Genomic DNA, 12,695 nt, shown 5'->3' on the forward strand with positions numbered 1-12,695 from the left:
ATTAATATTGTCAAAATGACTGTATTATCAAAACACCAACAGATTTAATGCAGTTCCTATTAAAATTCCAATGACATTTTTCATAGAAATAGAAAAAGTAGTCATGAAATTCATTTGGAAAAATAAGAGACCCAGAATAGCCAAAGCAATTCTTGGTGAGAAAAGTGAAGCAGGAGACATCACAATACCAGACCTAAAATTGTATTACAGAGCTGTAGTAACAAAAACTGCCTGGTATTGGCACCAAAACATGTAGACCAATGGTACAGAATAGAAGACAGACAAACCCACATAAAGGGGCTGGGGAGATAGCTCAGTTGATAGAGTGCTTGCCTTGTAAGCACAAGGCCCTGGGTTTGATCCCCAGCACAAAAAAAAAAAAAAAAAAACCACAACCCACATAAATAGTTATCTCATACTAGACAAAAGTGCCATAAGTATATATTGGTGAAAACAAATGGTGCTGGGAAAATTGGAAATCCATTTGTTTGTTTGTTTGTTATTTCCACAATCCCCCAGTGCTGGGGACTCGAACCCGGGCCTCCAGCATGCGAGGCAGGCACTCTACGAGATGGGCTATATGGCCTGCGCTTGGAAATCCATTTGTAGCAAAACGAAATTAAATCCCTATCTCTTACCCTGCACAAAACTCAACTGAGAGTGGATCAAGGACCTTGGCATTAGACCAGAGACCCTGTGCCTACTAGAAGAAAAAGTAGGCCCAAATCTCCATCATGGTGGCTTAGGAACCAAATTTCTCAGCAAGACTCCTACTAAAGTGCAAAAAAGTAAAATGAAGAATTAATAAATGGGATGGAATCAAACTGAAAAGCTTCTTCACAGCAAAGGAAACAAGAACGTGAAGAGAAAACCTATAGAATGGGAGAAAAATCTTTGCCACCTGCACCTCAGATAGAGCATTAATCTCTAGGATATATAAAGAACTCAAAAAACTTACACACACACACACAAAAAAAAGAGAACCCAACAAATAAATTGGCAAAGAAACTAAACAGGTACTTCACAGAAGAAATATAATCAGTCAACAAATATATGAAAAAGTGTTCATCTCTAGCTATTAGAGAAATGCAAATTAAAACTACACTGAGAGATCATCTCACTCCAGGCAGAATAGCAGTAATAAAGAATATAAGTAACAATAAATGTTGGCAAGAATTGCGGGGGAGTATACTCATACATTGCTGGTGGGACTGAAAATGGGTGCATCCACTCTGGAAAGCAGTATGGAGATTCCTCAGAAAACTTGGAATGGAACCACCATTTGACCCAGCTATCCCACTCCTTGGTTTATCCCCAAAGGACTTAAAATCAGCATACTACAGTGACAAGGCCACATTGATATTCATAGCAGTTCAATTCACAATAGCCAAGCTGTGGAACCAACCTCGATGCCCTTCAACAGATGGATAAAGAAAATGTGGTATATATACACAATGCAATATTACTCAGCCATAAAGAAGAATGAAATTATGGCATTTGCCAGCAAATGGGTGGAACTAGAGACTATCATGCTAAGTGAAATAAGCCATTTCACTTAGTAAACCAAAGACTGAATGTTCTCTCTGATACGTGAATGCTAACACATAATATTGGGGTTGGGGAATATAAATTCACTGGATTAGACAAAGGGGAATGAAGGGAAGGGAGCAGAGATGGGAATAGGAAAGAGTAAAATGAATCAGACTTAATGTCCTACGTTCATATATGAATACATAACCAGAATAACTCCCACATCAATGTACAACCACAAACATGGGCAGTTATATTCCATGTATGTATGATATTCAAAATGTATTCTACCGTCATGTATAACTAAAAAGAAGAAATAAAAATTCTTTTAAAAAGGCCATTATTTGTCTTGTTTTATTGGTATATATGCATCTCTCTGTGTCTTCAGTACTGCTTCCATGGATTCAACCATCTCATTAAAAAATATTGCATCTATACTAAATATGTACAAGCTTTTTATTCTTGCCATGATTTCCTAAGCAGTACAGTATTTACAAATGCTTCCATAGCATTTATATTGTATTAGGTATTGTAATTAATCTAGTGATGATCTAAAGGATGTGCATATATGCAAATATTTAGCTCTTGCATGTAAGGGACTTGGGCATCTGTAGATCTTGGGGTCTGCCGTGTGGAATCAGTCACTCAGGGATGCTGATTGTGCATGTTCTTCCCAGCTGATGCTCACTTTGAACTATGACCATGTTTTTTGTAATTCATAGGTATGCATTGTCTTTTTTTCAGTTTTATTATCTTCTGTATGCTGATCACTATGTGCCACAAACTTATAGACTCATAAACTTGTCAGCATGATCTAAATACTTCTGGGTTGTTTTATTCTTTCTCGGGGGAGGCTTTATACCTGGGGGGTTGTGAAGCCTGCTTGAGTCTAGACTGCTGCTTGCAGGCCTGGTGCACAGCTCTCATCCAGCAGCCTTCCTTTGCCACCATCCTGGCAATTAACACTTCACTTTGCTCAGTTGAGTCCCGTTTAATCTTTGGATTATTCACCCCTAACTGTTCATTCTCTGTAAGAGGTAATTTTTTTTGAGGTCTTATAAGTCTAAAATATTTTAGTTTTATCCTAGAATTATAGAATGGAATTGTTTTTCTTTTAGAATTATGAAGGCATTCTTTCATTGTCTTCCACTATCCATGTTGCTGCTGTCTTGAGTTTACCTCCTTCCCTGTTCCTTTGTATTTGACCTTTTTTCTCTCTGAAGTTTGTAAGATCTGTATTGTTGTGTTTTTTGTTTTTTTTTTGGTTTTTTTTTTTTTTTTTTTTTTGTGGCCGTTGCCTGGGGATGCGAACCCAGGGCCTTGTGCGTGCACAAGGCAAGCAATCTAACCGACTGAGCTATCTCCCCAGCCCATGATCTGTATTCTTGGTAAGGCATTTTCATGATAAAGTGACTCAGTATTGGGCCCTTTTCTTCATTTTTTGGCAAATTTGGTGTCTCAAAGAGATAAGATGTTGCAACTAAGAATAACAGAATGCTGTTAAAAGCACATTTAGGGGAAAAAAAAAATCTCCTGGAAATTAGAAGTATAAGGGAAAAAAAGGAAAGATTCGGTAGGGGAGGAGTTAGAATATACATTGGAGAAAAACTTCCAGCGGGTTAAATAAAGATAGAAAGAGTAGAAACCAGGAGGAGGGAGGAATGAAGGAGAGAGAGGGAGATGAGGATTATAGAGAGGAAATGAATGAGAAAAGAAGGATGGATGGGGGAATGTGGAGGGAGCTAGACACAGGAGGGTACACACTGGAAAAAGGATCAGTTCAGGAGAGGTTTAGTATGTTAATAGGTGTTTTAGTATAAGAGATAGAAAATGAAAAGAAATTTTAAAAGGACATGATGCTATAGTATTGAAGAACATGTCTTCTCCTTTCCTGTTGTAGAATTTCTCAAATGTGTGGTGGTCTTTGGGTGTCTGTATTTAAGTGTGAGCAATTAAAAACCTCAGTGGGAGCTTGATAAGAGGGGCAGGCCCTTGTGTATTGATGTGGATCATAGTGAGGTGATTGGGCAAGATTACTGGCTATTTTGTTGACAACTTCTAAATATTAGTCTTTGCAGAAGTTTATTCTTGGGCTGTCACTTTCCCCAGAGATTTCTTTAATCTTCCAGTAGAATGAGAAAGCCAGGGAGTCCTGTCTTGTATGTACACTTTTTACCCACTGGGCAGGTTCTTGTGCTCCCCATCAGAAGACTCAGAAAAAGGCACAGCTGCAGCGGGGACCAGACTCTTTATTGGGATGTTTTGCTCCAGTGGAGGACACAGCACTGGACCACGAGAGTGTTAGGGCTGGCTTTCCAGACAAGACGAGAGAGCCAGTTTTATTCTCACAAACGGGTGGCTTGAGTTTATGAATATTAAATTGTTTTTAGGTGAATTTTAGAAGGTGTTTTTCCTTTCCTTGGTGAGCACTTTAGCCTGAGGAAGAGGTAGTCACCCAGTAATCCGGGTGCAAAGTTTACATTTGTCACACTGAGTTCTAGACATACAGAAACATCTTTGTCTTGTGAAAAGAGTGAGTTGCTGTAGCTGTTTAAAAGAACACATAAAGCTGGGTGTGGTGGTTGCCACCCCCAGTAACACAGCAGCTCAGGAGGATTGCAAGTTCCAAAGCCAGCCTCAGCAAAAGTGAGGTCCTAACGCAGCTTAGTGAGGACCCTGTCTCTAAATAAAAAAATACAAAAACAGGGCTGGGAATGTGACCTCTGGTTGAGTGCCCCTGAGTTCAATACCTGGTACCCACCCGTGCCCCCCAAAAAAGAACATGGGTGGGAAATGGAAGAGAACACAAATCATGGTAAGTAACATATCTTGGGAATCTGTGTCTTTGCTGATTCCTTAATACTTTTATCCTTTGTTTGTCCTTGGAGAGGCTGATGGGATCATCCTGTTCTACTGATGCGTCTGGTTTCTGAAGCTGGTAAGGTTGTGTGTGGATAAGTAAGGCACATACTAGGTCTTTAATAGCTGACAGGCTATGTGAGTTGAGCTCCCTGGAGTGGCTAGGAACTGTCTCATTCCCCGCCTTAGAACTTCAGCTTTACTAAGCGATGCTGCTTTCCATGGGAGTCTCTGACTCTCTCTCAGTTTGACTTAGTTTCCTGTGTCCAGTAAGGTAGTGGACTTATTCTAAGCCCAATCTGAGTTGGCGTCAAAGGCTAGGATTTTTGTTTTTTATCCTCTAGATAGCACACCTCCCATCTGTGGGTAGTCTGGAGAGCATGGGGCTGCATGGAAGGGAATCTGGGAGTGTAGGTGCTCTGCAGAAATTTGCAAACATTTCTTTAGTCGTTAGCCCCCTTCTTTATACCCCTCTTGCAAGGTAACTGCACATCGATAATTTCCAAGCCTTTCAGGGATTCTGCTGAGAGAATCAGCTTATTTCTTATTGGTCCTCCCTTGCCTCTCACAGAATTTTTGGCAGGGCAGAGAAAGCTAAAATTTGACATTTATCTCTCTTTTCCTTCCAAAATGTTCTGACAGTTTTTTTTTTTCCCCCGTCATGTTATTTTCCATTCCATTTATCCTGTGAATTTATCTTTTTTTTTTTTTTTTTGTAGTAGGAATTGAACCCAAGGGTGCTCTACCATTGAACTACTTTCCCAGCCCAGCCCTTTTTATTTTTTATTTGAGACTGGGTCTTGCTAAGTTGTTGAGACTGGCCTCAAACTTGTTTCCTCCTGTCTTAACCTTCCAAGTTGCTGGCATTACAGGGTTGTACCACTGTGCCTGCTTCTGAGTTTATAACTTCTATTTATTTATTTTGGAGTGCTGGGGAAAGAACCAGGATCCTCACACATGTTAGGCAAGTGTTCTACCATTAAGCTATATCCCCAGCCCCAGTTTATAACTTTTAAATGTCACTTTGTTATACTTTTAGTGAGGTTTTACAAAGAAACAGAGGTAAATGTGTTGATTCAGTCATTTTCATGGCATGAATACTATGGGACCAGTACTTTTCTTGCTGCTGGATGTTACAAAATATGGAACTGACAGATGTTCCTGCTCTCATGTGGTTTAAATGTGAAGATAGACTATTTAAGACCAGTAAAAATGTAGTATATTAGATAGTGGTAAACGTTAGGGGGGAAAATAAAAAGGACACAGGATAGGAAATACCGTGTGGAGAGTTGTAATCTTTTTAGGTTTATGGCTGTGGAAAGTTAGTTGAGAAGGAGCTGTTTGAATAAAGACCTTAAGAAGTGAGGGAGGCAATCCCAAGGATTTTTATTTTTTGTACCAGGGATTGAACCCAGGGTGCTTAACCACTGAGCCACATTCCCTAGCCCTTTTTTATATTTTATTTTATTTTGAGACAAGGTTTCACTGAGCTGCTTAGGGCCTTACTGAATTACTGAGGCTGACTTTGAACTTTCTTTTTTTTTTAATATCTTTTTTATTTTAGATGTTGATAGTCCTTTATTTTATTCATTTATTTATATGTGGTGCTGAGAATTGAACCCAGTGCCTCACAAATGCTAGGTGTGTGCTCTACCACTGAGCCATGACCCCAGCCCCTGACTTTGAACTTTCGATTTTCCTGCCTTAGCCTCCTGAGTTGCTGGGATTACAGATTTGCCCACAGTGCTCGTCTCCCCAGGGTATTTGGGGCAAGAACACTGCAGGCAGAAGGAGAAGCCAGACTAATGGCCCTGAGGGAGCTTTGTGTCCACTGTGTTTGAGGTATAGCGTGAGAGGGACCATTATGTCTGGATCACAATTGTAGGACTAGTTTTAATACTAAGTAGGGGTTACAGGGTTGTGAGCAGAGTCATGCTGTGGTCTAACATTATTTATAGCAGACCTCCACAGGGAGGCAAGGACTGAGGTGAGGAGACCAGTTAGAAAGCAATTGTAGTACTCTAGCCCATGTGGGAGTAGTCAGTGGTTGGATTCTGGTTTGATTGATGAATTGGGATGTCAGAGAGGGGAATCACTAAGATTATTTTAAGATTGATGGCTTCTGTATACTTTTTTTTCCCCCCTTTGGTACCATGGATTGAACTCAGGGGCACTCAACCATTGAGCCACATCCCAGCCCTTTTTTGTATTTTACTTAGATACAGGGTTTCCTGAGTTGCTTAGGGTCTCACTGAGTTGCTGAGGCTGGATTTGAACTCGTCATTCTCTTGCCTCAGCCTCTGGAGCCACTGGGATTACAGGTGTACGCCACTGTGTCAGGCTTCTGTGGTCTTTTAAAACTGTGGAACTTTTGTTGTAATACAAGTAGTAGCCAGTCTGTTAAATGGATACTTTGTGAAAGAATAGCATAGAACTACATTAAGTATTTATTAAATTAAGTTGTTAAGTTATTTTGCTTATAAACCATAACTCTTCTTTTTTAAAGCTCTTCACAGAATATGGTCGTCTGGCAATGGATGAAATTTTCCAAAAACCCTTTCAGGTAGAATATTAACTTTGAATGTAATATGTATCTTTGTACATGACAGCTCACAGGCCACATGTGGCTTGCTGCCTATTTTTATATGACCTGTAAGAGACACACGGTGAGAGAGAGAGAGAGAGAGAGAGAGAGAGAGAGAGAGAGAGAGAGAGAGAGAGAGAGACACACACACACAATTTTTTTTTTTTTTTTTTGCAGTGCTGAGGATTGAACCCAGGGCCTTGTGCTTGATAGGCAAGCACTCTACCAGCTGAGCCATATCCCCAGCCCCCACACATTTTTTTTTTTTTTAATTTAAGTTTTAATTTTTGCAATGCTGGAAATTGAACACATAGCCTTGTGCATAGGCCAGTGCTCTACCACTGAGCTACATCCCCAGCCCTGGTTTTTATATATTTTAATAGTTGAAAAAAAATGAAAATAGGATGAATATTTCATGACATGTACATTGTCTGAAGTTCAGACAACAGCCATAGCTGAAGTGTTAGTGGGACATAGCATACTCATCTGTTTATGTGTCAGCTGTGGCTGTTTTCCTCCTATAATAGCAGAGTGGAGGAGCTATTTAAAATACTTACTCTCTGGCTCTTTATAGAAATCATTTGCTGACCTCTGCTTTAGCTAATTGTTTCTTGAGGATGAGAAAGCACAGTAACCTCAGTAAGACTAGAGGTGCTTTAACATGTAAACATTATTTCTTTTCCTTCCTCTTTGTTTGGTACTGGGGATTGAACCCAGGAGTGCTTTACCATTGAGCCTACATCTCAAGTTCTTTTATTCATTTTTTAATTTTTTAAAAATATAATTTTTAGTTGTATATGAACACAATGCCCTCAATTTATTTATTTATTTATTTAAAATTTTTTATTTTTACAGACTGAATTTTGATTCATTATACACAAATGGGGCACATCTTTTCGTTTCTATGGTTGTGCACGATGTAGATTCATACCATTTGTGTAATTTATGCAATGCCTCACACGTGCTAGGCAAGTGCTCTACCACTGAAGTATGGCCCCAGCCCCTCTTTTTATTTTTTATTTTGAGATAGGGTCTTGCTTAGTTGCTGAGGCTGGCCTCAAACTTGTGATTTTCCTGCCTGTTTCCTGAGTAACTGGGATTACAGATATGTGCCACTGTGCCTGGCCTTTTTTTTTTTTTTTTTTGAGATGGGATCTTGCTAATGTTGGTCCAGGCTAGTGTCAAACTTATGGATTCAAGAGATACTCTTGCCTCAGCCTCAGAAGTGCTGAGACTACAGATGTGTTCCTTTTCCTTTTCTAATGTAAATAACAACTCTGATCTTATGATTAGCTGGTGCCAAGTCAGTCTTTTTCCTCTTTCTTTACTACATTCCTCCTACTTGCCTTTAGGGCAGAGGCTTGAATTTAGTGTTTCCTTTTTTTTTTTTTGCTGGAAATTGAACCCAGGTCCTCACACATGCCAGGCAAGTGCTGTAAAATTAAGCCTCATCCCCAGTCCAAATTTAATGTTTTCTTGGCAGTCCTTTTTATTTCTATTGACCTGGAGGAATGAAAATAACAGATGGGATATATTGAGCTCACATTTGGCTTAAACATGTCCTTTCAGTGTTAATAAAGTTTCCAAGACATTATGGAAAGTCCTTTGTAGAAATTGGCATTAAGCAAAGAACTGTTGCCATTACATCTTGAAAATGCGTTTATGTAATGTTTCTCTTTTTCTAAATAGACACTGATGTTTTTAGTTCGAGACTGGAGTTTCCCCTATGAATACAGCTATGGACTGCAAGGAGGAATGGCATTTTTGGATAAGCGTTTACAGGTAATTGGAAATAAAAATCTCCTAGGGAATTATTAAAAAGTATTGATAACTTTCTTATTTGCCTTTGGCTATCGTATTTAAAACAGATTATCAAAAATGATACTAAATGTATTAAATATGAATCTAGCACAAATTAATATTATTTATTCATGATAAAAGAACTTGGAGAACTTGGGTATACAATGCACAGAGAAATGTAGAAAAGATTAAACCAGGTTATATATGTGTCTTTAGAATTTTATAGTCAGAATTTTAGTTCTGTTATTTTATTCAAAATTTATGTTTGCTTTGTCACGGATATAAACAGACCTAGCCTGTTCCCCAAAACCAAAGCAATAGGAGTCCTTAGTCACTACTAACTAGTTAGATCCTCCTTCCCTCACACAAACTCTTGGTTCTTTTTTTTTTTTTTTTTAATTGGGGATTGAGCTGAACTCAGGGATTCTTATCCCCAGCCCTATTTTGTATTTTGTTTAGAGACAGGGTCTCATCAAGTTGCTTAATGCCTTGCTTTTGCTAAGGCTGGCTTTGAACTTGTGATTCTCCTGCCTCAGCCTCCTGAACTGCTGGGATTACAGGCATGTACTACCCACCCTGCCAAACTTCTTTCTTAAGCACTGTGTAGTATTCTTTTTAAAACAAACTCTTCAGTATACCTCTTAGTTATAACTATGGGAGCCAAGCTGGTGAATCACACTTCATGCATTTATTATTTCTTGGGGTTCTGAGTTTTCTTATTGGCCTATGTAATCCATCAGAACTGGGAAATCCTTCCTTTGTCCCCATTCTAGTGGTTCCTAGTGAAGAAAACCAAATAGTCTTTGGTCAATAAATAGTTGTTCTTCATTGACAGGTGAAGGAACATCAACATGAAGAAATTCAGAATGTCCGAAATCATATCCACTCATGTTTCTCCGATGTTACCTGTTTTCTCTTACCACATCCAGGACTACAGGTGGCCACAAGCCCTGACTTTGATGGGAAATTGCAAGGTGTGTTGCAGATGTTGTTACTCTAAATATGTCACTTGATCTTTGGAATTAAGTAATGACCAATAAATGGCAGTTAAAAATCAAGTGAATGCTTAGCCAGGTGGCACAAGCCTGTAATCCCAACGACTGGGAGGGTGAGGAAGGAGGATCAAAAGTTCAAAGCCAGCCTCAGCAGTTTAGCAAGGCCTTAAGCAACTTAGTGAGACCCTTTCTCAAAGTATAAAAAGGGCTGGGGATGTGGCTTAGTAGTTAAACGCCTCTGCGTTTAGTCCCTGGTACCAACAATAAATAAATAAATAAATAAATAAATAAATAAATAAATAAATAAAAAGATCAAGTAGTGAATGCTTAAGAGAAAGAGCATAGTCTATTAGAAAAAATAGTATTTACAGTCTAGTTCACATATTGCTCTTGACTTAATCTTGACAGTCAAATAAGTTTACCCTTATTTCTTCATCTGAAATTGTGATGGTTATATCCATCAATGATATTTCTAAGAGACATTATGATTATTGATTTATAAGAGATTGTAAGTGAGGGGCTGGGGCTGTAGCTCAGTGGCAGACTGCTTTCCTAGCATATGTGGGGCACTGGATTTGATCCTTAGCACCCATAAAAATAAACAAAGGCATGCTGTCCATCTACAGTTACAAAAAAAAAAAAAAAAAAAAGGAAAGAGATTGAAGTGCTAAATAAAGGAAGACTAAACCCAAGTCAGCTAATATTTATCAAGTAAAATTATCTTCCCAAGAAAAGGTACCACAATGCATGTCGTTTTCAGCTTGTGATTATAGCAAAACCTGCTAGGTCAAATTTTAGTATCAGGAAGTGGATGGCAGGTGAGAGGAATTGAGTTGGGACTCCTGGGTTCCATTATCTTATTTTTGTTTCTTATTCATCAAGGACTTGAGTCATTTAACAGCTGGCCCTCAGTTTACACATGTTAAGCTGAGTATTTTGTTTATAAGCTGCTCAGGTTCCTGGTAAAGTGTTGATAATAATAGCTACTAGTTTTGGAGACCCAGCTGAGTTGCTATTGCTGTGCAAGGTGCTTTCATACTGAGGCTCCCAATAATTCCATGAAGTTGGTGTCATTTCCTTTAATTTACAGATGAAGAAACTGGCAAAATTAGGAATGTTAGTAATTCAAAGTGCTCAGGTAAAAGCGATAGAGTAGATTCACAATCCAGATCCTGGTGTCCTGAAGCCATACTGTTTTGAAATAGAAATTCTTTGTTTCCAGGCAGTCTTTCAGAGGATATGTACTGTTTAGTTACCAAAGGAACTTGCTTCTCAAAGTGGAAGGTTTTCATATCCTCATATTAAATATAAAATGTATCATTTTTCACTTTATTTGATAAAGTTGATTTATCAACTTAATTGATAAATTTGATTTAGTGGATCCAAGAAAATGAATGTACTTAACCAACTCAAGACTTACACTCTGGCTCATCTTAGTATTGCAAAAGAAACCCAGTTTGAGAGATTCACCTTCGATCTTCTATTTATCACTTGTATAATATTATTACTTGTATAATATTTTTAAGTGGTTGGCAGCATTCTTGAACAGGAAACTTGCAGAGACTGTTATATTGTGATTGAAAAATACATGATTGAAAAATACATGGCTTTGGGAGAGAAATCTGCTTAGGCAAACATGAATTAGAAACCTCTTACCTGAAAAAAGCAGTTGCGAGGAACTTTTCAGAGTTAAGTAGTTAGAAAAGGTTGAGCATGCATTTGCATGTATATGTGTATAAGTAACATATTCTTTTTTTTTTTTTTTTTCAGTGCTGGGGATTGAACCCAGGGTCTTATGCTTGCAAAGCAAGCACTCTGCCAACTGAGCTATATCCCCAGCCCCAGTAATATATTCTTTTAGGTTTATAATGCCTTTTCTTTTTTGGTGTTCAGGATTGAGCCCAGGGGCACTTTACCACTGAGCTACATCCCAGCCCTTTTTTAATTTTTAAAATTTGAGACAGGGTCTCATTAAGCTACTAAGGCTGGCCTTGAACTTGTGATCCTCTTGCTTCAGCCTCCCAAGTAGCTGAGACTACAGGCATGTGCCACTGTGCCCAGCTTTATAATGCTCTATTATTAGTAAAATTTCTGCCAAATCTTCCAATGGAATTCTTTTTTATTTTTTAAGAGCTTTATGGTTATACATAGTAGTTGGGTTCATCCTAACAAACTCATACATACATGGTAATCAATTTCAGTTCAGGATCCCCACTTCTCTGCCCCTTTTCCCTCCTGTCTTGCCCCTCCAGTGGAGTTCTTAAGTAGGGCTGTTTAGGAGATGATGTACTGAGTAGAGTGACTTTCATCCTTCATGCCCTTCTTGCCTCATGGTGGTCTCAGGTTATCATATATAAACATACAAAAGTGGCATTCTTCCCTATTTTTAAGCATTTTAGTGTTTCAAAGCATTTTGTTCTGATATTGTTTCTTTTTATTTTATTCAGGAAATAGTTAAAAAATATTCTGTAACCCTGACTGTGACATTTTTCTATCACTTTTAGGGATGCACATTGTATTAATTTCCTGTGGCTCTCTTCAACAAATGACCACAAACTGTGTGACTTAAGACAACAAATTTATTTCCTCACAGTTCAGGAGGCCAGAAGCCTGGAGTCATGGTTGGTTTCCTCTGGAGATAGAACCTGCCCCATGCCTCTCCACTAGTTGGTCATCGTGGGCATTCTTGGACATTGTTTGACTGTGGCTGCATCACTACAATCTGTTTTTGTCATCACACAGCCACCTTCTCTTCATGTTCTCTTTTCTTCCTATCAGCACACCAGTCTTTAGATTTAGAACTCAATCTAATCTAGTAAGACCTCAGTTTACCTGATTACATTTCCAAGGTATATTTCCAGATAAGTTCATTCTTGTGGTTCCTGATGGATTTGCATTTTGGGGAGGTAGCCACTATTCAATTCACC

General features: G+C 38.6%; 1 protein-coding gene across 2 annotated transcripts in view; it reads left to right on the plus strand.

Annotated features, from left to right (window-relative positions):
• ATL3 (atlastin GTPase 3) overlaps nucleotides 1-12,695 on the plus strand; it is a gene marked incomplete at its 5' end in the record, with an annotated part of 59,147 nt that overhangs the window by 34,029 nt on the left and 12,423 nt on the right. For both annotated transcript variants that reach the window (XM_079102174.1, XM_079102175.1), the window contains 3 exons: nucleotides 6,896-6,952; nucleotides 8,663-8,755; nucleotides 9,609-9,747. In XM_079102174.1, the coding sequence (XP_078958300.1) occupies nucleotides 6,896-6,952; nucleotides 8,663-8,755; nucleotides 9,609-9,747 (289 nt within the window). The remainder of the gene's footprint in view (nucleotides 1-6,895; nucleotides 6,953-8,662; nucleotides 8,756-9,608; nucleotides 9,748-12,695) is intronic.

The sequence above is a fragment of the Sciurus vulgaris genome, assembly GCF_902686455.1.
Source record: "Sciurus vulgaris genome assembly, chromosome: 11".
Classification (NCBI taxonomy): Eukaryota; Metazoa; Chordata; class Mammalia; order Rodentia; family Sciuridae; genus Sciurus; species Sciurus vulgaris.